At 43.3% G+C, this 25,891-nt stretch overlaps 1 protein-coding gene across 1 annotated transcript in view; it reads right to left on the reverse strand.

Annotated features, from left to right (window-relative positions):
- Nucleotides 1-249: 249 nt before the first annotated feature.
- cxxc4 (CXXC finger 4) overlaps nucleotides 250-25,891 on the reverse strand; it is a 33,561-nt gene continuing 7,919 nt past the window's right edge. The window contains exon 3 of the mRNA XM_059553229.1: nucleotides 250-429. Within this exon, the coding sequence (XP_059409212.1) occupies nucleotides 385-429 (45 nt within the window). The 3' untranslated portion in view covers nucleotides 250-384. The remainder of the gene's footprint in view (nucleotides 430-25,891) is intronic.

Genomic DNA, 25,891 nt, shown 5'->3' on the forward strand with positions numbered 1-25,891 from the left:
AAAATATGTGTTGTGTTTTAAAGAGAGTTGTGATCTCATTGGCCATTAGTCCATTGGTTGACATTATTTTCTTTTGTTTGTAATGATTGTCTACTCAGTTCTTTACAAGAATTGCTGCAACGTGCACAGCCGAGACACTAAAACACATTGACATACACTGAAAAATATACATTATGATGCTGCCAAAAGTACAATAATAATTACACAGGAAATAAAATTACAAAGTTTTTTTTTTCTTTTTTGAATATATTTGTTTAGCTTGTCCCACCCTCTCTCATGCTCTGTCATCCACAGTCTGGGCTTCTTGGGTCCTTGTAGCCCTACAAGTTCTTTTTGTGGTAAGTCTGTGGCATCAATGCATATGATGTCACTTGTTTCAGAGTCCTAAAAGAACCATCGAAATGCTTCCCCGTTGTTTACTGGTGTTCTCTGTTGAAAACAAAAAAGGAATGTATAGAGAATCAGCAATATATATTTCAGAACATTTTACAGTAAAGTTAACATTAATTAATGCATTTTTAAAGCAAGTAGGTACAGTGCAGTATATTGTTACATTTATTCAAATGATTAACATTGCTAATTAAATTCAATCTGCACATCTCATGTTTTTATCCTGATGTTTGAGTAACTGCACACTTAACCACGCCTAAGCTAGTTTTGTGTGTGTGTGTGTGTGTGTATGTGTGTGTGTGTGTGTGTGTGTGTGTTTGTGTGTGTGTGTGTGTGTGTGTGTGTGTGTGTGTGTTTGTGTGTGTGTGTGTGTGTGTGTGTGTTTGTGTGTGTGTGTAAATTGTGAAGAAAAAAAAACATAGTTGAGCAAGTGGTCTAGGATAATGAACACACAAGGTTAAGCCTAAAGCAATGTAGCATTCTATAGATTTAAAGTGACAAAAGAATGTATAACAAGGTATAACATAATGTCAAAGGAACCTTTTTTTTTCAAACAGCAACTCTATTCATCTATGTAAGTTATTTGAAAGGTGTTCAAGACCAAAGATGGTATAGGCTTTATTAATGGACGTTTTTATAGTGGTTCATATTAAATGAGCATTTCATAAGATCATTCAGTGCAAGGACACTTATTATCCAGCAAGCAAGTTGTAAGACATGACCAAATGTGACAACAAAAGGGAAGACGTCTTTCATTCAACAAAAGCTTAGATTCACCTCATCACAATGTATTGCTTGCTTGAGAAGTTTATGAGCATGTCATTCTTTCCATTCAAATTGGACCTCAACATTTAGGCCTACTGCAACACAATGACTACTATAAAAGATGACAAACTAAAAACACCTTAAGCATAAGATGAGCTATGAATAATTTCATGAGGTGCCGTGTGTCACCACATGACAAATAACTGAAAATAAAAAGAAACATGATGTGAGCAATAATATAAATAAAATTTGTAAACAGTAAATAATCTACACATTGTATTGATGCCACCTTACAGTGCTGGTAAATCGAGTACTGCATCTATCACTGAAGACATTACAGAATTATTATGCACAGACTCCACACTTTCCTCAAAAATGATTACGTTCACACTCAGCATTCATGTTCATTCTTAATGTTCCTGTTTGCATGCAACACATAAAAAATTTACTTACTCTGAAATTAAGCCTTTGTTGTGCCATCTTAATGGCAAATGCAACCTGTCCTCCAACCAATACGCCCGTATAGGTCGTTTGTCCAAATCCCTGAAATACGACCCATCAGAGCATATACTACAATTGCGCCCCTATTGGCAAAAGGTCGTTTTCATATTAATGTTTTGTACTCTTTTATTTGCACTCTGATTTGCGTTTCGTGTAGCTCAGTTGGTAGATTATTGCGCTATACATTGATAGGTAATCATGCTATCATGGGTTAGATCCCAGGGAACGGATGTGCACGAAAATGTATATGCTCAATAAATCATAATTTAGCATGATTTCTGTGAGGGTTAGGTTTAGGGGTGGGGTTAGGTGTGGTCATTCGAACGAATAAGCCACCTAGTAAAATATGTAGGAAATACTGTGAGATCGGTGTAAAAAGCCCACACATTGCATTTAAATAAACGTGCGTTTTGATTGGTAATGACGTTATACGTCATTTCATGACGAAAGACGCAACGCGATACTGTCATTATTTTTACACCCGCTAGAGGGCGCTTAACTTTAAAACGTAAATATAGGTCGTAATAAGGTGCTTGCACAAACGACCTATATGGTCGTTTTTTGTTGGAGGACAGGCTCTAAGAAGAGGCCAAGCACCCTTACTCTGAAAAAAAAACAAAAAACTACACTATTAAAAATAAAGGTGTTAAAAGGTTCTTCACAGCAATACCATAGAAGAACCATTTTTGATTCCACAAATAACCATTCAGTCAGATGTTCTTAAAAGAACAATCTCTTTCTTACCTTTTAAAGATCTGAATGTTAAAGGTTCTTTATGGAACCAATTAGACAAAAATGTTATTTTTTGGCATCGTGAACCACCTTTATTTTTAAGATTGCAGGCATGCATTTAAGATTTATTTATTTGAATTTCATACAAAATGTCCATCCATTTGGATTACTTAGTTTTAAAATACACTAATAAACTTAATGTGATGCATACATAATTTTATTAGATGTATGTAGTAGTATTAATAAACTGAATGTGTTTTTAAAAAAAATGAGGGGGGGGGGGTTCCTGGTTCATTCACATAACTGACAAATATGCAATGCATTAAGTTTATTATTGGTAACAATGTGTGTTGACAATATTAAATTTAGGCCTAATTAAATATTTTTCTTGAATGTATTCTCAAGGGACCAATCAGACAAAAAGGGGAAATAATGTCTTGGTTACGTATGTAACCGTCGTTCCCTGAAGGAGGGAATGGAGACGTTACGAATGGGATCTCGCCCGAGAGCCCAATCACCTTCGAGTGGTACAAAACGAGCCAATGCTACACAATTTGTATCGCGAGCTCCGCCCCGCAGAGCGGGTATATAAGGAACAACGCGAGCAACTCGCATTTAAGTCTTCGCTGAGGAGCCAAGCCAGTGATCCGGCCGTTCAGCTGAACAGCAATGTGGCAAGGGGACGTAACGTCTCCTTCAGGGAACGAGGGTTACATACGTAACCAAGACGTTCCCTTTCAGTCGGTCACGTTCGACGTTAAAAATGGGGTCCCTTACAAAACGCCACATGGCTGTCTTCCAGCGACCCGTGTGAGTGATAGCACCCTGTCGTGAGGCCAACACGAGTGAGGGCCCATAACTTAAACAGAATACACTGGGTAGCATATTCCAGCTGGAGGTATGCTGGCAGGCTGCCTGCCTGTGGGAGGACTTACAGAAGGCAGGTATCCACCCAGGTGGTGATACATAAGAACTCTGAGGTACCCAGCCCGCAGGGTGGAAGTTTCAACGACAGAGCTAGCAAGGGGATTGCCAAGGGAAAGACACATGCTGCGGAGAGACTTACTGTGGACATACACACGTGGGATTGCCCAGAAAGGGGAATCACAACACATGGAGGCACCTAGTCCCACACAGGGCTGACCAAAGGGCATGTACACAAGTGTTGGACATTAACAGTGCATTAAGAGTGGAATGGCGCAGCAAGCGGATTGACACCGAGCAGGTCCTTACTGGCCCGAAGGGGCGAGTACCCAGGAGGACACGGGCTCTACACGGAGATTATAAAATCTCGCGAATGTGTTAGGTGTCGCCCAGCCCGCAGCTCTACAGATGTCTGTTAGCGAGGCGCCATGCGCCAGTGCCCAGAAGGAAGCTACACTCCTAGTTGAGTGAGCTCTCACCCTTAGGGGGCATGGGAGTTCTTGAGCCTGATAAGCCAGGACAATAGCATCCACGATCCAGTGGGAGAACCTCTGCTTGGAGACAGCCTTTCCCTTCTGCTGGCCTCCGTAACAGACAAAGAGCTGGTCTGAGGTCCTAAGGCACTGAGTTCTGTCCACGTAGGTGCGGAGCGCACGTATTGGACAGAGCAGCGCCATGGCTGGGTCTGCCTCCTCCAGGGGCAGCGCTTGCAAGTTCACCACATGATCCCTAAAAGGAGTGGTGGGAACTTTGGGCACGTACCCAGGCTGGGGTCTCAAGATAACGTGAGAGTTAGCCGGCCCGAATTCCAGGCATGCTTCGTCAACTGAAAATGCCTGCAGGTCCCCGACCCTCTTCACCGAAGCCAAAGCCGTCAGGAGCGCAGTTTTCAAAGATAAAACTTTAGCTCAACTGAGAGCAAGGGTTCGAAGGGAGCACTCTGCAGTGCTGATAGAACCACTGCAAGGTCTCAAGAGGTGACTTGCTGAGGGCGAGGCGGATTGAGCCTCCTTGCTCCTCTCAGGAACCTGATGATCAGATCGTGCCTCCCCAGAGACTTACCTTCAACAGGGTCATGGTGAGCCGAAATGGCGGCCACATAGACCTTGAGGGTGGAAGGAGACAACCTTCGTTCCAACCCCTCCTGAAGAAAGGAAAGCACTGACCCAATCGGACATTTCCAGGGGTCCTCACGCCGTGAAGAACACCAAGTGACGAAGAGGTTCCACTTCAAAGCATAGGCGTGTCTGGTGGACATGGCTCTAGCTGAAGTGATGGTAGCTACCACCTGTGGTGGCAAGATACCTAAACCTTCCGTGACCCGTCCAGGACCCACACAAGTAGGTTCCACAGATCGGGACGTGGGAGCCAGAGGGTGCCCCGTCTCTGAGAAAGAAGGTCGTTCCTCAGAGGAATTGGCCAGGGAGGGGCTGTCGCGAGGAGTACAAGTTCGGGGAACCAGGTCCGGGGGGCCAAAAAGGCGCTACCGTGAGGACCTGCTCCTCGTCCTCCCTGATCTTGCACAACGTCTGTGCAAGAAGGCTCACTGGGGGAAACGCATACTTGCGCAGGCCCAGCGGCCAGCTGTGTGCAAGGGCATCCATGCCGAGAGTGCCATCGGTCAGGGAGAAAAACAACTGGCACTGGGAATTTTCTGGAGAGGCAAACAGGTCTACCTGAGCGTCTCCGAATTGTTCCCAAATCAGCTGAACCGACTTGGGGTGGAGTCTCCATTCCCCGGGGTGAGACTGCTGCCGTGAGAGCTCGTCGGCTGCACGATTGAGCCTGCCTGGAATGTGAATGGCACAAAGCAACCTCAGATGCTTGTGACTCCACAAGAGGAGATGGCGAGCGAGTTGCGACATGCGGCGGGAGCGTAGACCACCCTGACGGTTGATGTACGCTACTGTCGCAGTGTTGTCCGTACGGACCAGAACGTGCTTGTCCTTCAGCAGGGCCCTGAAGCGGTGCAGAGCAAGCCATACTGCTAGCAACTCGAGGCAATTGACATGCCACTGAAGTCGGCGTCCTGTCCAGGAACCCATTGCACGTGGAACCCCAGCCCGTGGCAGAGGCATCTGTTGACACAACAACATGTCTGGACACCGGTTCTAGGGGCACGCCGGCCCGTAGAAATGAGGGGTCCAACCACGGGGTGAAGTATCAGCAGCAGGCCGGAGTGATGGTCACTCTGAGCATGCCCTGTTGCCATGCCCATCTCGGGACTCGGTCGTGAAGCCAGTGCTGAAGCGGTCTCATATGGAGTAGCCCGAGCGGTATGACCGCCGCCGCGGACGCCATATGCCCCAGGAGCCTCTGAAACAGTTTCAGTGGGCAATTCAGCAGTGACTGCGCACGCTCGTTCGTAAGCCGCGCGAACATGGTGACCGAGTCTATTTCCATACCGAGAAAAGAGATCCTCTGCACAGGGGAGAGCTTGCTCTTTTCCCAGTTGCCTTGAAGACCCAGTCGGGCAAGGTGTCTGAGCACCAGATCCCTGTGCTCGCACAACCGCTCTCGAGAGTGAGCTAGGATCAGCCAGTCATAGAGGTAGTTGAGGATACGGACACCTTGTTCCCTGAGAGGAGCCAGGGCTCCCTCCACGACCTTCATAAAGTCGCGGGGAGACAGGGCCAACCCGAATGGGAGAACCTTGAACTGATATGCCTGCCCCTCGAAAGCAAACCGAAGAAACGGTCTGTGTCGAGGAAGAATGGAGACATGAAAGTACGCGGCCTTCAGGTCAATCGCTGCAAACCAATACATCAGACGAAAGCATTCGAAAATGCGCTTGGGTATTAGCATCTTGAACGGGAGTCTGTGCAGAGCTCGGTTCAAGGCACGCAAGTCCAGGATTGGCCGTAACCCACCTGTCTTCTTGGGTACTATGAAGTAAGGGCTGTAAAAGCCGGACTTCATGTCGGCTGGAGGGACCGGCTCTATCGCGCCCTTTGCCAGCATTTGCCGTGAGCTCCGCGCGCATGACAGGGGCATCTTTGCCCACCATCGTCGCATAGACACCCCGAAACCTGGGGGGACGCCGGGCAAACTGAATCGCGTAGCCGAGCCTGAGCATTCGGATGAGCCAGCTGGAAGGCCTGGGGAGCTCTAGCCAGGCTCCCAGGAACCGAACCAGCGGGGTCAAGGGGACTACAGGCGTACCCACATTGGGGCACCGTGGTGGAGCAGACAACCCTGTCATGGGAGGCATAGCGTTACTTAGCGGGAGCGGAGTGCGGACACTCGTTTGACTCCAAGTAGCAAAGAGGGCATGAGAAGGCGAAGCGTTCTTGAGCCGGCTTTGCATGGAAACTGGCAAGGGGAAAGGAGAACGAGAGCGGCGAGGAAGCACATCGCCAACTGTCGTTCATGGCCTCTTGGGACCCAGAGGTAGAGGAAACAGCTCTTTTAGTGAAGGTTTGGGTACCACCGGCTGCAGGGCCAGTGGCGGAACAAAAAGAAAACGAGAACAAAGGATTCTCCCCCGGCCCTCCTCCGGGGGAAGGAGTGGTCCTGCTTCCATCTTCTGATGAGCTGACTGACTGAGGCAAAGCTCTCTACCACGTCGCAGAAGAGGCCATCCTGGGAGACCGGGGAGTTCAGCCATAGGTGGCGCTCCTGGACCACAAAAGTGGACATCACCTGACCCGTGGAGCGCGCAGTGACCTTCATCGCCCGGACAGCGAGGTCGGTAGCAGTGCGCGCCTCTTGCAAAACCCCTGGGTCAGCACTGCCCTCGTGCAGCTGCCGGAGCAGCTTGGCCTGATAGACCTGAAGTGAGGCCATGGCATGCAGGGCAGAAGCGGCCTGGCCCGCAGCTCTGTAAGCCTTGGCCAGAAGCGTGGATGAGAACTTACAGTTCTTGGAGGGCAGCTTGGGACCGCCATGCCAAGCGGAGGCGCTCTGTGGACACAGTAGCATCGCAACAGAACGCTCCACCGGGGGAATCCCAGCATACCCCTTGGCCGCCCCGTCATCGAGGGCAGTGAAGGCGGAGGAAGTACCAGAATGGTTTAGAGCAGTTAAAGGTGCCTTCCATGAACTGGTTATTTCCTGGTGCACTTCCGGGAAGAAAGGAACCAGAGGGGGGTGCTGGCGATCCACATGAGCAGCCCCCAGGAACCAATCATCCAGCCTCGAGCACTCGGGACAGGGCGGAGGATTCCACTCAAGCCCGATGCTCTCCGCTGCCCGGGAAAGCACGGCCGTCAGCTCGGGATTGGACTCGGACAACGCTGGCACTCCCAAGGGAGGCAACGCAGCCGAATCCTCATCTCCCGAGGACTCAAGCCCACCTTGTGATGCGGCGATCGACATACGGTCCTCTTCGCGAGCCCCGAATGAGATGTCAGGAGCCTGAGAGGGTCCAGCAGACTCATCCGGAAACTCGACTGGCTGTGAAGTATGTGAGGGGGGTGTGGCCCGAGGAGGTTGGCTCGTCGGGGAAGCCAACACAGTAACCCTCAGATCATCCTGGCCACCAGCCGAAGTAGCCCTCTAACGAGAAGAAGAGCTAGAACGGGGTGTGGCAGAGGGGACTCTATACCTTTTAAGGTAACCGAGTCTCGATCTCAACGCCGAGATGGTCATGTCCCCGCAATAAGAACATGAGCCATCCACGAACGGAGTCTCAGGGTGCTGGAAGCCCAGACACGTGACACAACGATCGTGGCCATCACGAGGAGCGATGTATCGACAGCACCCAGAAACACACGGGCGAAATGACATCTTTAAAAAGACGCAAATCGGCCCGTATCTCTTTTGTGAAAGAAATTAGCTCTTTCAGAGGTGTTGAAGCGCTCAGGGGAACGTGGGAACTGTCGCAGGAAACCCAGACGAACCGCTGAATCGCGCCGTCACACCAACACCAGCTCTTGCTTGTAGCACTCCGGGGAAAGCAGCACACGATGTGCTCGGCTCCGAAGCGAAAGCTTGAATGCGAGTTGCTCGCGTCACTCCTTATATACCCGCTCTGCGGGGCGGAGCTCGCGATGCAAATCCCGCAGACCAAGGTACTTTGTGTACCATTGGCTCGTTTTGTACCACTCGAAGGTGATTGGGCTCTCGGGCGAGATCCCATTCGTAACGTCGAACGTGACCGACTGAAAGGGAACTGCTTTTTAAAGTTGAACAGTGCAAAATAATTTTCTTGAATGTTAAGAATCATGAGGGGGTAAAGTGTGCAGGAGGATGATAGCTTCAGTAAAAAAAAAACAAAAAAAACAAAAAAAACATGAATGACTAAATGTAAAGAGCAGGTACGGGAACAGATAGAGCCATGGACAAAAGGATTGATTTGCATAGAGTGGCTCTCTTCTCACATATATTTTGGATAACTGCCAGCCACTGAAAACACTGAAAACCAGTGTTGAGATTTTTTGGAAAAAAATACCTTTGGTTTTGAATGAGAAACAGTCTAGAGAAAAACTCTGAAATAAGATGTGGCTTAGAGAAAAAAAAATGTTTCTCTAAATCCATATATTTTCCCCCATTGAACAGTCCCTGGTGGAAATGTGGCTCGCTATAGACAGTAATGACCCTGATGTGCGTGGCCAGCATGTCTGCGTTTTGTTAAGTCTCGCACTATCGATCTGGTTGAGGCTTCCTGAGTGCTGCTCAAATTCACTTCCAGCCGTCTCTCCTCGCCTCACTGCTGTGACCAGGCACAAAGAGAGCTCAATTAGCACAGCTCGACGACGGCTCTCTCCCGCCTGCGCACTCCATCAAAATCACTCCATCAAACCACCCAGAGAGAGGGGGAGGGAATGGGAGATAGAGGGGTAGTGATATGACAGGGAGATTCAAGTAGCTTTGAGGTTTTATTTTCAATCAGAAGATGCCAGGACAAATGTTCAGCTGGCCAACAGGGCATACAGTACATACATATTAGCCTGCAGTCAATGCTTAGTCTTTTAGATACATGGAAAATCTTTTTTAAAAATATGTCTTCAAGGTTGCCAGCATATCAGAGACCACATTGCTGTCGGGTAATATTACTTTTTTTTTTTCTTCTTCTTTTTTTTTTTACATTAACCAGAATCTGATAATGTCAGAAACTGTAAAATATTAAAATAATATATTGTAATGCTGGCAGTCATATCCAACATTATCTCAAATGTATTCGTACGTCTGTAAAATTTGGTTTTACCAAATGAACATTTGCATACACACTGAAATATCATATTGATATACAGTAAAGTAAATCCTATATCTAAAATTTATAAACAGCTTTATAGATGTGGAAATATTTATGAATCTTATTTAATTTATGAATATTGGTCTCACTTTAAATTCACTGGCCTTTACTACAATGTACTTATATTTAAATGAAAAGGGTCATATGACATTGCTCAAAATAACATTATTTTGTGTATTTGGTGTAATGCAATGTCTTAACTTTTATAAAGAATATCTCTTTGGGTTTGAGACTTTAGTCTTTGCAACTTTAGGGATCTTATCTATGCACAAACAGCTCGTAACACTCCAAAGAGAAAGGAGAACTTGAAATTGTATCATATAACCCCTTTAATCATTTGGTACAATGCACTTATTATTCACACATGTTTTTACAATGTACTTATGCTTTAAAAATGACCTGCATGTAATTACATCTGAAAAACAATTCTGTAATTGCATTTATAATACACTGTTGACCAATCCCTTACGTTTTAACCCACCCTTAAACTTACCATACCACCAAACCTGTCCCTAACCTTAACCAATCACACCTCAATAGCAGCCAATGTGTTCTGCAATACAATACAGACTCAATAAGCACACTGTGCTAATTTAATGATGTAATTACATTAAGGCCACCTAATAATCTAAAGTGGGACCTGAATATTTAATTAATTTAATTAATCAGTTGATTTTGTTATGAGCAATGAAATTTTACATTTTTCAGGTGCATTTATTAGCTGATTGTTCTGTGGCACTTCTGGTGCTGACTTGTTTTAAAGGATTACATAATTTCAACAATTTAAAAAAATTTGAACATTTTCTTTAATGATTTAAACATTATTTAATGTGATATTTATTTTGTTTGCTGTAGAATACAGCAGCTTTCGGAACATGCTGAAATAAACTCATGCCTGCATTAAGTGTTCTCTATCTGCAAACCCAGAAGCAACCATAAAACCCTATATAATATATATATATATATATATATATATATATATATATATATATATATATATATAAACTGTAAAAATGAAACTGTATTTATGATATAAAGGATATGTAAATATTTTACTTTTCTATATTTGTAAATACATAATTCTGCTGACATTTCGAAGTTTCCAACATGTCCAGATTGTAGGTTTCAGTATCTACCCAAACATAAAAAGGTAGTACTGTATGTTGCAAAGGAATACCTATGTATAACTGATCATTATTTTCATGTTATTAATAATAAAACCAGGCCGTCATATCAATTATTATTTATATAATTATTAATTATTTGTATATGAGAAAATTTTCTAATCAGTGCACCCCCCACCCCTCACACACACACCTAATGCCCTAAAACAATCAGCATGAATATATTTATGTGATTGAGACGTACTGAAAAAAGAATACAATCTTGTGTCCTGCTCACAAAGAAAGACACGTCAAAGCCAAAATCAGGCAGACTGAATGAAAGAGAATTAGGATGGCAGGTGCAGTTAATGACAGGGGCCGTACATGTCCTGCTCTAATTGAGGTGAGGGAGAGTAGAAAGAAAGAGTGATGAGGTAGGAAGAGTGCTGACTCATAATCAAACCCTAATCAAATGCCAAACACACACACAAGTATATAACATATACAGTGCATATATATATATATATATATATGTGTGTGTGTGTGTGTGTGTGTGTGTGTGTATGTATATATATATATATATATATATATATATATATATATATATATATATATATATATATTGCTTCACACACATATATGCACACATACTCTTTCTTTGTCTCACGCACACACATCATATTCAATCACATCCCTTCTCCCCACCCCCAGAAGCCCTGATATGGTGATTCGTAGAGGCCACAGGAAAACCACTCAAGACCATGAGGATGATAATGGCAGATGCTGCAGAGACTCAAATTCAATCAGCACTGGGCTGTCAATGTGGATGAGTTTAAGAACGAAACACGCTTGCTGACACACGTTAAAGACACATCAATCGAAGTAATCCAAATAAATCTCTGAATTTAAGGAATTGTTATGATATTCTGAAAAATAAAAAAGAAAAGAAAAAAAGAAAAGAAAGAAAAATTTGAAATTGCCATAGTTTCTTCATGTTGTTTCAAACTTGTTTGACTTGTGTGACTATTAACAATGAAGATTATATATATATATATATTTAAGAGACAATTTAAGAGACAATGAAGAAGACAACAGAGTCTTAAGTTTTTGTATTCGTCATCCTTTCCTATCAAAATGCTTGCTACAGATGCAAAAACGCAGAAAACCGAACCTGAACTCGAATTTTTTTCTGATGGATGAAACTTTCGGAGGCATTGTGTAAACATGATTGACACGTGAGGTTGTATTTATTTTTAACGTGCAAACATTTCAGATTCAGTGTGCAACGACCTTTAGGGAGAATAAAAATCATGAAGAATTTAAAGACATTGTGTGAATAATATGTGATCATGTTATCCATAAAAAGTAACTGTAATCTGACCATGAGCATTTAAATAGTTTATATAATCTAATTGAAAGCACTTAATTTTTGGAATCTGTTTGCATAATCCAGTTAACATGTAATCAGTTAGTACTCAGCACATAATATGTATATGTAAAAATATGTTGAGATGTCCTCTACACTGATAGAAAGTTTTCTTTTTTTTTAAAAAGAAGGGTAAAGTTTAATAAACAGAAAGCTGAAGGGAAAAAAGATAGAGGGGGTTGGGTTCAGTGACAGTGGCTGAGACCCTCGTCTCTTCACGAGATGAATACCAGTCCAGGCAGTGTGCTGATGTGCTCCAGAATGCTCATTATAACGCACAGCCCATACGTTGCCCTGACATATCCATTATTTATTAACGTATGGACTGGGAACCAGGCCACCATTCATGACTGCAATCCTTTGGAGGCAATTCTGACAGGTTCTTTCAGAAATAAATAAATAATCCTTCACTTCTCTCTTCCTTCATGGCTTATGCTCCCAACACAAGAATAGCTCATATCCTCAGACTGTTTCTACCGCTGAGCCTGTAAACACATTTCACATGCTTTCACTGCTCAACCTAAAAACACAAGAACTTTGACCGTTATATTGGTAAACAGATTAATCTGTCTCATAATTTAAATAATCATGCATAATAAATCTTCCTTTAATTTCAGAAAATTTGTGTACATATCATATGCATTCATTTAGTGAGAGGTGTATGCATTATGACCAAAATCTTGTACAACGGTATGAGTATTTTTTTATTATTATTTTTATTATAATTATGGTAATAATATATGATGCCACAGTCAATTTTTCAGATGGGGTCAGACAGCAGGATAAAAAAGCAAAAGCAAAATGCAAGTAATAAAATGCTACTTAAAATATATTTGTGATTTGTACAAAATAAATCTGATCTAAATAAATGCTTAAAGAACTATCAACTTTAAAGCACCTTCCATATCTTTGCATGCATTCATACTGAAAATTATTTAGGTACTTTTATAGTTACTTATTTTTAGAAAACAATCAAGTGAAATTAAATATCTTACAAATGATTCATTCAAAACAAAAAACTCCTTAACCTGTTATAAATGGATCTTTAATTCCAATTTTCATGGGCTGCATTTGAAACCAATGCAAAATAGCCAATACACACATAGTACACACATATGAGCTCATCACTTGAATTCTATTTTAATGCAGCAAACTGCAATGTTGTAAACATTTCAACTCAGCTTTGCACTACACATTTCATGAACAAGTTACATGTGTTTAATTGATTAGGATATGTCTTAGACTGTATTTACTCCATGTGTAATCTATCTATCTCTGTGTGTCTCTATCTATCTATCTATCTATCTATCTATCTATCTATCTATCTATCTATTATTGTTATTATTATTATCTTTTATTCCCTTTCTGGAATGTAGCTATTTTGTATATTCCTTTTAGTAGGAATATATAATTTATGGCAAGTTCTGCCATGAAACTAGATGGCACAGGCTGATGGCCCGTTAATGCAAACTGATGATATTTACACCATTAAACTACTTGGCATAAGCCGATTGGTTCATGTTGCATACGCAGCCAATTAGCTCTTTAGCAATTACTAGAGCAGTTCACAGTGTTCATTCAGAGATCCTCTGAAACCCTCAGTCTTCACCAGCTCCACCTGTATAGTCCATCTGCTATGGGTTATTATATATGCTATTTGTGCAGCAGCAGTATGTCTTAATAACTCACAGCACCTTATTAGTGTATGTATTGGCAATAGCAAGTTCCTTTACTTGCATTGAAGCAGCAGTAGCAATAATATCCAACAGCAGCAGCAGTGTATCAGATCTCCACCAAGATCAAATACATCAGCATTGTCATATGCATTACTATGCTAAAATCTTCTGAGAGTTGGCATGATATAAATATATTTTCACTAATGTGATAGTGATTTATTAATATTACAATTTGACCTGCTTTTGTTTCAAATCAGCAAATGCAGCAAATTTTCAATGCCTGCTTTGCAATACTCACATCCTTATGAATTTACTGAACTTACTCAGACTGATATACACTTTACTGACGTGGATTAATATAGCATCATCCAAAACTATGGTTACATTACGTAAAAAAGTGGGGCAGTCCCATATTACTCTCAATTAGGGCACGCGGCATTTCCATTTTTCATCACAGACCATTACATAGCCAACCTTTCTACTGAAGCCATGTGCTAATTTCAGTATATAACCATCTCATTTTATAACTTAAAATAGTCTAGAAACTCTTATAATATTTATTGAATAAAGCTGAACATTTACAAGTTAAAGCAAAACTCCTAAATATCCAATTTAGGATTGATTCAGTTTATAGAGTTATATGTTTTTAAAATGAATTAATATTTTGGTGGAGCACAACCCCATATGCCCTTACAGATAAGTCACGGCTGGTTGTCTTAATGTCTGTCTTCATCTTAAAAACTGCACAAATGTTCATCAATTGTTTGGCAATGACAAAAAGCTATAAAAGTGTTTTTAAATGAGTTAATTCACAGGATGATAGAATCACAGAAAGAGAGGAAAAATACAACAGATTCAAGCAGTTTAGTGAGGGCTGGCCAAAAATACAGTGCTGCTCTCTAGACAGAAAAAAAAAAAAGTTTCTGTGGTGCAGCCGGCCCAAACTGATGTGTTATATATTGCCTGTCACTCTTTTCTGCGGGAATATTGGGGCGTTGCCGAGCTCAAACCTGGAAGGTACAGCAATCCATCACCAACATTCACAGAAGGAGATCTCATCTAAGTGTTGGTAGCCAATATCCCAGCCGCTTGATGGGGAGCGGCATATAATGGGGAGCCAGTTCAAGGCTGTTACAAACACACCACTCATCTCACCATTCACATTTTGCAGTTGATTGCTTTAGCCTTACACCTTCATGCAAACAGAATGAATGATTAAAGATACAGGCAATCATGTTTGAAAACATTTTATTCACAAAAAAAAAAAAAGATCTCGCAGTTCGCCCTTGTGATTTAGCTATTATATCAGTGTTTAAAATCTGAAATATATAATGCTTTATATATGCTGTATCTTTACAGCATTTATTTGCAGGGTTTTAATTATTATTTTTTTTTTTTAGAAATTCTGTATCAACCTATAATGATGCAATTATCTACAACACAGCAGTTATGTAAGAAGACAGAATCTGCACAATACAGCAGTTCTAATGGACTAATATTCTCAAAATTCTCATTTTATTTTTCTGTGTAAAGTTATGATTTGCTGCAATGAGAACGTAATGAAGAAGAATCGCATTATGTATCCCCCATTTTAAGTTGCTTTGGACAAAAGCTTCAGCAAAATGACTAAATGTAAATGCAAGTGTAAATGTAATGCCCAAAGTCCTAAAGTGACTTTACACTTATTTAAACCGCTTTACAAATCAAATAATATGGGCATTTCAAAAGAAAATGTATGCAAGTTCTTTTTATTATTTTTTTTTTCTGCTTTTCAATATTCCAAAAATCAGCCCTGTTCACTTCCATTGTGTTTTATTTTATTTATTTATTTATCATTTAATTTGAAGAGGACCCAGAGCTTGACACAGAGAAAGCACACCTACTGTATGTGTGTGATATCTGTCAAGTAGTAGGAATATTTAGTGGAATGTAGTGGAATTATCACATTTATCAGACCACAGAGCAATGATAGAAAAGTACCTGTTTAATATAAAGCATCTTTTCAGATAAGGACAGAGAAAGAGAATGAAATACTGAGAATAAATGTGTGAAGAGAGCAGTTAGGAGGTGTAATGTCCATGCCATCTTCTGAGTATAAATTTGACCTCAAAAGAAATGTAAAGATCTAGAATACCATAAAGTACATCTGGAGGTCATGGGCTATTTTTCCCTCACATAATACTTTACACAAATAACAGAGATAGCCAGTCAGAAGAGATGTTACAACCAAGCTGGAGAATACTTTAAAAGTCTCACTAAATGCTACCGTTTTGTTTTAGTTTTAACGTAGTTATTCATTAATTTACATTGAATGTACACTGCACCATTGACAAAAGGGACAAATTCTGATTATTTCTTACTAAAAATGCTCTTAGAAAAAAAGTGTTGGTCTAGTGTTTAGTGCACATATTCTGCATGTTGAGCCATTTTTAAGCTCACCTCCTTATCATCATTCTGTTTATGGTCCTCTTACAAGTGTTATAAAAAACAGTAAAATACAAGACTTATGATGAACTGGCTGTCAAGGTCATTTTCTTGCTTATGATAAAATGTTTTGACAGACTTTAGCATTTCTGTGACACCACATATGACAAGTAGTTAATAAAATAAAATTAAAAATAACTAAAATAAAATAAAATAATAAGACAAATATGACTTGTGTTGGACACAAGATGCTGATATATATGATCATTTCTTGGACCTTACATAAGACAAGTGATTAATAAAATAAAATAAAATAATAAAACCCTCAATAAAGTAGCACCACATAATTAAGAATTAAATAAAAACACAGATATTTTTTAAATTTTTCAACCAAAATCTCAAAGGTGTTGAATGATGAATACATCTCCATTATAATTTTAAGATGCTCAGTATTCAGAGTCTGTCAACACAGTCTAGAGAATACCATCCAGCTTTCTGTAAGAGCACTTCTAAGGTATCATCATTGCTCAGACAACAACCCCATGAACAGTGGTAAAATAGGAAAAGACAGTGAGAAACAGGGAAATAAGACTGATGTCACTGTTAGCTGCTGATCTACATCAAGAAAATTAATAGGGGTAGAAAAAGAAAAATTCATTTTTAGAAGGAGGCGGAGAAACACAAGTAGAAAAGGTACAGGAGTGAATGGTGAAAAAGTGAGTGTAAGACAGTGGCAGCAGGGTGCTTTCTAAGGGCTCTCAGGGGACATTTTGTGGAAAGCTTCCCTCCCTGTGGCGGCCCGCAGGCCTTTAAAGAATGGCAGCGGGACGTCAGTCACTGGCGTCGGCACAGGAGAGTGAGTGAGTGCAGCATAGTGATGAAGCATGTGGGTGTATCGGTGCGAGGGCTAAGCGATCTGAACAGATTGCCTGTTCTCTGAAATGTTAAATCAAAATGCAAAACAGGGGTTGACCGGCCTTCCTCTCTAAACAGATTCACTAGCATATGTGTGGGAGTGTGGACAGCTTCTCGGGGAGCACTAATATTTTAAGGTAATTAAACTGAACCTCCCACTGACAGTGAAGCCCTCAGTCTATCTGTTTGCAATGCCAGTTATTTTAGCCGTTTTCAGGACTGAAGAAGAGATCTGTATTATTTTCTAAGTAGAAAAATTCTGTCACAGATAAGCCGGTTCTTCATTTCAGTTCTTATTTCAGTTCTACTTAATTCAGATTCTAAAATATATTCTAAGGCCCTGTTTACACTAGTGTGTTTTTGTTTTAAAATGCATAAGACATATCGTTTACACTACTCAGCGTTTTCCATGTTAGAAAATGGAATCTTTTGGAAACGCTGCTGACCCCATTTTAGTTTGAAAACTCTGGGGTTTTGTTTCTGTGTAAATGGACCAAAACATGGCATGGCTACACACATGATCTGTGCATTTTGGTTATGTAGTGTAGATGGAGATCGTTTCTGAAATGCAGCTGAAACGGCTGTGTAAACGCGAATAGTTAAAATGAAAACCACTAGTGTAAATGGGGCCTAAAATACCAAATTTGGTTGGTAAAGATAATCCATCAATTTAAGCAGAAATAGCTACATATTTAGAAATGAAAACTGTCTGTAACACCAGGTGTACACTGTGATGATGTGCTTTATGATTGGTGATTGTCAAACTGCAAAAAACAAACAAACAAACAACAACAAAAAAATCCTAGAAAAGAGATCTTGGGTACAAGCAAAGTATGAATATGCACATGTGGAAATAATTTTTTATGGCAGTGCGAACATCTTCTAAACATCTCCTTAAGTATTCAAGGGAAAACGTTATACATGTTGGGAATGTCAGGAGGCTACTGATCACAGAATTTCCATTCTGGAGTGATCTAATGCTTTTATATTTGTTAAATTACAGGCTTCGATATATCTCCAACCAAACGTCCTCATCTAGAGGGAGTAATCATTTCTCCCTAACAGAGTTATTCAAGCTTAGACAAATTACATGTTGGTCATTAATGGATAGTCTTCTTCCAGTCATACCAAAGATCCGGTGATTTGCATATCTATAAAAATTATTAAGAGGTTTTCGAATATTATCTTTCATGCATTGTGTAATATAGCGGTTTGTGAATGTAAAATGTCTGCAAAGTTTTAAAGATCAAAGTGCACAGTAAATAAAGTTATTTTCTCCTAAACGAAAGACTCTAAAGAGTGGGTAATTTACTTGTTGATTTGCTTAAAGTCTGAGTTTGAGATAGTTTAAGCTTTGCCAGAAGCAGCCATCACAAGATGGTTACAGTGTGGTAATTAAAAACTGGACATGGTTAGCAACAATACTCAGGTAGGCTGAGGCATTTAAATACAACGCTCAGTTGGTATGGTTGGTACTGCACTGTTTTTAGCAGCAACAACAACCATGCAATGGTCAAACTCCTCTCTTCACCATTCTGACACTTGGCTTGAACTTCAGCAGATCGTCTTTACCATGTCTACATGTCTAAAGTTGCTGCCATTTGATTGACCGATTAGATATCTGCATTAACGAGCTGTTTAACAGGTTACCCAATAACAAAGTGTCCGTTGATTGTATGTAGCAGTAGCCTACTTTTTCCCCATGGAAAAATGGCAGGATTTTAAGTGCTGAGCATGAAGACAAGACAGCCACAGCCATCATGCCACAAAATGTATCTGTCAGTGGCATAGCAACACAGTGGCGAACCATACACTTAAAAAATGGGGAAAGATGTTGAGGCAGCCATATGCTGCAACATGATCCACTAAGAGAATACAAGAATTTGTTGGGACTGAATCCAAGAATGTCAATTTAATTGATGTGTGTTTTAAGACACAAGGAAAAGCATAGACAATGATGTGCTAAGAAGCCATAACTCATTACAAAATTGACAAGGATTTATTTTGAAGTAGTAAAGAAAATGTGTCTCGGAAAACAGCAGCAAGATGCATTAGACTACAATTCATATATAGTTTAAGCAAAAATATATATAACAGAAACATTAAGGATGCTGTAACAATGACATTGTACCAATTAATGACATTTTGCACAATAAGCATGTGTAATCAGCTAAAACCTCACACTGTATTAACAGACACTCAGAAATGAAGATAAGACTTTCTTTCTATCTATCTATTTTCACAACACAAAGAGAAAATTTAATTTTTTTCTCGCCTGAGCTCATCAGACAAAAAGAAACAAATCATAAACAAACAGCCTGGTGTGAAGCACCAATAGTTAACGAACAGACTTCATGCATCCACACCAGTAGATGTCAGTATATATCACTGGAACAAATAAGAGACAGCAAAAATCCAATGAAAACATCTCGGTTACGTATGTAACCTTGGTTCCCTGAATAGGGAACGAGATGCTGCGGTGACGTCACCACGTATGGGAACACCTTCGGTGTGACGAATGTCTGAAGCCCTATACCATCCCGCCAATCCTATTGGCCAAATAGCGCGTGGCACCGCCCAGCATGCGTAGGCATATATATACCTGGTGCCGCGCGCCATTTACCTCAGATTTCATGACGAGAAGAGAAGAAAGCTATCAAGGTACGGCACGGCCAGAACCGCAGCATCTCGTTCCCTATTCAGGGAACCAAGGTTACATACGTAACCGAGATGTTCCCTTTCATAGGTCACTTCGATGCTGCGGTGACGTCACCACGTATGGGAACGCTATACCATCACGCCTGACGTACCTGATAGCTTGGATCCAAGGAAGCATCTGCTCAAGCGGAGAGAACCCGGGAGCCAGGAGCCATCCTCACATCCAGACTGTAAGACCTGATAAAAGTGCTCGGTGAGGACCAGCCTGCCGCAGCACAGATATCATCCATAGAAGATCCACTGAGAAAGGCTTGAGAAGAAGCCACTGCTCTTGTGGAATGACCTTTTACTCCTAAGGGCGAAGCGAGCCCGCGCGCCTCATAGGCCAAGGAAATAGCCTCCACCAGCCAATGGGACATGCGCTGTTTCGTAACTGCATGGCCCTTATTCTTATGTCCAAAACAGACAAACAGCTGGTCAGACTCACGCCATGGGGCAGTGCGATCCACATAAGTCTTCAACGCCCTCACAGGGCAAAGACTTAGATCTCCAGACTCTGTCGCAGCAGGAGAAAAGGCCTCCAGGACCACCTGCTGAAAATGAAAAGGATTATACGCGACCTTAGGAACATAATTAGGCCTAGGTCGCAACAACACTTTCACAGAGCCTGGTGCAAACTCCATGCACGAGGGTGAGACAGAGAGAGCCTGTAAATCCCCAACTCTTTTAAGGGAGGATAAAGCCATGAGAAGAAGTGTCTTCAGAGACAGGAGCTTATCCGATACAGTTTCCAGGGGCTCAAACGGATGCCCTGACAAACCCAGTAACACAATGGATAAATCCCATGAAGGAACTCGCACAGGGCGGAAAGGCCTCAACCGTCGCGCACCCTGTATAAAGCGAGAAACCAGTGGATGACGACCCACTGAAACACCACCTATATGCTCATGGTGAGCTGAGATAGCTGCCACATAAACCTTCAGGGTGGCTGGTGTCAATCCCTCCGAAAAACGGTCTTGAAGAAACTCCAGTACTGAAGCCACAGGGCAGTAAACTGGATCCACATCATGAGTTTCACACCATGTCATAAACAGTTTCCACTTGAAAGCATATAAGCGTCTCGTAGAAACTGCTCTAGAGTTCAGTATAGTCTCGGTAGTTTCAGCAGAAAGACCGGGACATATCAACTCACTCCGCTCAGAGGCCACGCCCACAGGTTCCACAGATCTGGCCTGGGATGCCAGATCCGTCCCTGTGCTTGCGATAATAAATCCCGTCTGAGGGGAATCTCCACCGGAGAGCCCGCTAACAGATTGATGAGATCCGCAAACCACGGCTGTGTGTGCCATCGCGGAGCCACCAGCAACAGCTGTCCCACTCTGTCCCGCCGTATTCTGCATAATACCGCTGGGACCAGCCGAATCGGAGGAAACGCATACAAGCTGGTCCTGGGCCAGCTGTGAGCTAGCGCATCCAGACCCAGGGGTGATGGAGGGCTTAGGGAGAACCATAGCGGGCAATGCGTAGTCGTGCTCGACGCGAATAAATCCACTTCCGCTTCCCCGAAAATATGCCATAGGTGATTCACCGTTTGGGGGTGTAATCTCCATTCCCCTTGTTCCAGAGTCTGCCTGGATAATAAATCCGCTCCGAAGTTCAGTCGTCCGGGGATGTGAACAGCCCGGATCGACAGAAATTTGTCGTGAGACCAAAGAAGAATCCGCCTCGCCAGTCTGCACAGAGGGCGAGAACGTAATCCTCCCTGATGGTTCAGATAAGCCACGACCGCAGTGTTGTCCGTTCTGAGAAGCACATGACGGCCGGTCAGTAGACTCGAAAAATACTGGAGAGCCAGAAAAACCGCCAGTAATTCCAATTTGTTTATGTGCCAGCTGCGTTGTGCCGCTGTCCACACTCCGTGGGCTGGGCGCCCCTGACAAACAGCTCCCCACCCGGTCAAAGACGCGTCTGTCGTGACAGTCTCTCGGGAAGCACAAATTCCCAGCCGAACCCCGGTGAGGAGAAATTCGGCTGATGTCCATTGTTTTAACGACATCACACACCTCCGCGTCACCGAGATCGTTCGATGCGGAGAACAACGGGGTGAAATATTCTGTCGTTTCGTCCACCACTGAAACGGGCGCATGTAAAGCAAACCCAGATGAATCACGGGAAGCGCCGCCGCCATTAGACCTAGTAGTCTGAGGCACAGTCTCACTGTCACTGTGTGACCCGCCCTGAAGTGCTGAACGCATGACGTAATCGACTGAGCGCGCGGGACAGAAAGCTTTGCTGTCATCGCGCGAGAGTCCAAATCTACTCCCAGAAAGGTAATCCGTTGAGAGGGGATTAATACACTTTTCTGGAAGTTTGTGCGTAAACCCAGGCTGTGTAAATGATTTAGCACAATATCTCGATGAGAGTGTGCTTGAGTCTGAGATTGCGCTAACACCAGCCAGTCGTCCAGATAGTTTAACACACGGACGCCCCGGAGCCGCAACGGGGCCAGAGCTGCGTCCATGCATTTTGAGAATGTACGGGAAGCTAGCGCTAAGCCAAAGGGAAGAACGCGGTACTGATACGCTTTGCCCTCCAAAGCGAATCTGAGGAACTTCCGGTGTCTCTCGATGATCTGAATATGAAAATAAGCATCCTTCAGATCGATCGTGACAAACCAGTCGTTTGGTTGAATCTGAGACAAAATAGATTTTACCGTCAACATCTTGAATTTGCTCGACCTGAGTGCAAGATTTAGACGGCGTAAATCCAGAATGGGTCGTAATCCGCCGTCCTTTTTTGGTACCACAAAATAACGGCTGTAAAACCCTGACTCCATCTGAGAGGGGTGTACTTCTTCTATAGCCCCTTTGCTCAGTAGAGCTAACATTTCCTGTCTCAGCACCGCCATGTCCATCGGTTTCATCACCGTGGAGAGAATTCCGTGGAAAGGGGGCGGGCCTTTCCGAAACTGAATGGTGTATCCGTGACAAATTGTGCGTAACACCCATTGAGAAATGCCGGGCAAGCGTTCCCACGCGGCCCGAAACAATATTAGCGGTTTCAACATGTTCGTTTCCTGCAACGCTGTTGCACACATAGAAATGTCCGGGCACAAAAGACTCACGGTGTTCGTGCACAGGGGAAGTATATGCAGAGCAGGCGTTGTATCTCGTTGTACGTAATCCTGAAACGTGTCCACGGCAGGAATTAGGCCAACAGATTGAGCATCGGGCTCTGCCGCTAGCGAAACAGCGGCGGCTGAGCGAGCCGTCATGACGGGCCGTTCGATGAAGACCCTTTGAAGCGCTCCTCGAGCTCTGAAAACTGGATCGTGCATAGTGTCTGAGGAAGCGATTGGTGTTACAGTTGGCTCCAATGCTGTTCGAGGCGCTGTTTGCGGCGAAACAGTCAGGGTTTGAGCGTGGGGACTGCAATGAGAGTGTTGGATGCGCGAAAGCGGTCCAACAGCGCTCTCTAGCGGAGGGCACAGTCCCTGGCAGGCAGCGAAAAAATCAGGAGCTGCTGTTATGTGCCCGAGAACGAGAGGCCTTGGCCGTCGAACTCAGGTTCAACCTTTTTCGCTGGCGTTGTTGAGCCGGTGGAACAACCCTAGGGCCCCAGTCCTTGCGAGGGGGCGCCATAGGTGAAGGCTCTTCCCGAGAGGGCACTCGCTGGCGGTGAGAGGAGGTTGAGCGAGAACGCGCGGGCGCCTGACGGCGTTCAACCTCTCTGGGTCTGCGGGGAATCAGCTGGCGGAAAGCGGCTGATTGTTGTTTCGCTGCTGTGAACTTCTCCACCACTGAAGTGACCGCCTCTCCAAATAAACCGTCCTTAGACACAGGGGCATCCATGAGGAAAGATTTATCCTTTTCCTTTATATCGGTGAGATTAAGCCAGAGGTGGCGCTCAACCGTAATTAATCCAGCCATGGAACGGCCCACTGCTCGAGCAGTATGTTTGGTAGCACGAAGCGCCAAATCAGTTGCTCGCCGTAGTTCCTTGACCGCCTCAGGTGTAATGCCGTCCCCCTCGTCCAATCCTTTTAACAGCTCCGCTTGGTAGGCCTGAAGGACCGCCATGGAATGAAGCGAAGCAGCCGCTTGACCAGCGGCCATATAGGATTTTCCCACTAAACTAGACGTGACTCGACACGCCTTCGAGGGGAGGAGGGGGCGGGACTTCCACGCCGCGGCCGAATTAGGCGCAAGATGTTCGGCGAGAGTCTCCTCCATCGGCGGTATCGCTGTATAGCCGTGACTCGCCATGCCCGAAATGGTGGCGAAATCCGCGGCCGCAGCGTTCGTGATGCGCGCCGCAAACGGCTGTTTCCAGGACCTCGAAACCTCCTGGTGGAGGTCCGGGAAAAAGGGTAAAGGCCTCCGGGGCTGCGCAGGTGTCCGACTAGTTAGAAAACGGTCGTCCAGCTTCGAAGAAGGTTGGGCCTCGGCCTTCTCAACCTCCCATTCCAGCCCCAATGTACCCACTGCACGGGAAACCACATCCAACAGCTCACTGTAGGAGGGGGAAACACGCCTCTCCTGTCCACTAGGAGGGAGAGGGCTCGTGTCGGCCGCGAAGTCCTCGGACCCCGAGGCCGCAGTGGAAAGAACGTCGTCATCATGGCGGTCACAACCGAAGGAGATGGCACTACATGCCCCCGGTGTGGGCCGTAAATCCTCACAGGAAAAGACGACAGGTTCAAAAGTTTTCCTGTGTATTAGGGTAGGGGAGAGCGAGCGATGTGGAGAGTAATTTTCCATCGCTGAACTGTCCTCGAGCTCCATGTCACACGTGTCACCCCAAGCTATCACCTCGTGCGGTGCCTCGGCAGTCGCAGAAGTGGTGTGGCGGGGGTTAGACACGGCGACATCGGAGAACACATCTACCCTCGAGCGAAGGACCCTGAGTCGCAGGCCATCGCAATGGGGGCATGAAGAAAGGCCGCTAAGCGCCTCCTGTGCGTGGTGTAAGCCTAGGCAGACTACGCACCTGTCATGAGTGTCTCCCTGAACGACCTGGTACACGGGTCCTTGCACTTCTTGAAACTCATCGCGTCCGCGGAGAGGAGTATACTGCTCGTGACGATCGCTGAGAACGCGAGACAATAGGGCACAGAAGATTCGCTTCGTACTGAAGGAATGAAATCTGAGGTAAATGGCGCGCGGCACCAGGTATATATATGCCTACGCATGCTGGGCGGTGCCACGCGCTATTTGGCCAATAGGATTGGCGGGATGGTATAGGGCTTCAGACATTCGTCACACCGAAGGTGTTCCCATACGTGGTGACGTCACCGCAGCATCGAAGTGACCTATGAAAGGGAACTGATGTTTTGTAGCTTTTAGTAAAACTATGTTAGCCAAAAAATTATCTATAAACTAGAGTGCTCCAAAACTATGACAAAATTAGCATATAGCAGATTTATGATTTAAAATTATACAGTCTCTCTCAACTACCAATATGGATGGAAAATTTAAATGACATCATATATCATCAGCCTCTCAATTTTCAGTGCTTCTCACAGCCAATCATCTGTGCAAGATCTACATTATACACAGAATGCTGTATTTTAAAGTGCTATAGAGGAGTTATTTGATAGGCCTCACCTTTACTTCTTATTTCAATTGGAAATTTGTCAATGCACTGAGGAAAAAATACACTCATCAAACCACTTTACTGGAACTTTTGATTAATACAAACTTATCTGCAGTTATTGTAATAAATATTTGTATAGGGATCATTTTTAAGACTTTTATTATTCTTTTAGTTTGTCCTTACTGTTCATACCCAAATCTGTGTCAAACTTCAAGTCCTTTGACAATGTTACTGTCTTCCATGCTTTAGTGTGCTGGACATTGTGTTTAAAATAATGTAAATTACTTGAACTTTATACTGAAACCTATTTGTGTAGATTCAGCATGAAGCAAAGACAAGGGTTTTTAAGAATGATATGAACCCCCATATTCAAATGAGTATTTGTAACTGATAATTAATTTATTATGCAGAAACAATGCATAATACATGTGTTATGCAAATAAAATAAGTAAGATCAAATGCTTTATCAAATGATCAAACTTTATCATTACAAATCTGTAATTACAAATATTTTTAAATACATGACATACAAGTTTTATTCTATTAAGAATAAATATTGTATTATTCTATTTTATTATATTATTCT

Source organism: Carassius carassius, chromosome 7 (genome assembly GCF_963082965.1).
Source record: "Carassius carassius chromosome 7, fCarCar2.1, whole genome shotgun sequence".
NCBI lineage: Eukaryota > Metazoa > Chordata > Actinopteri > Cypriniformes > Cyprinidae > Carassius > Carassius carassius.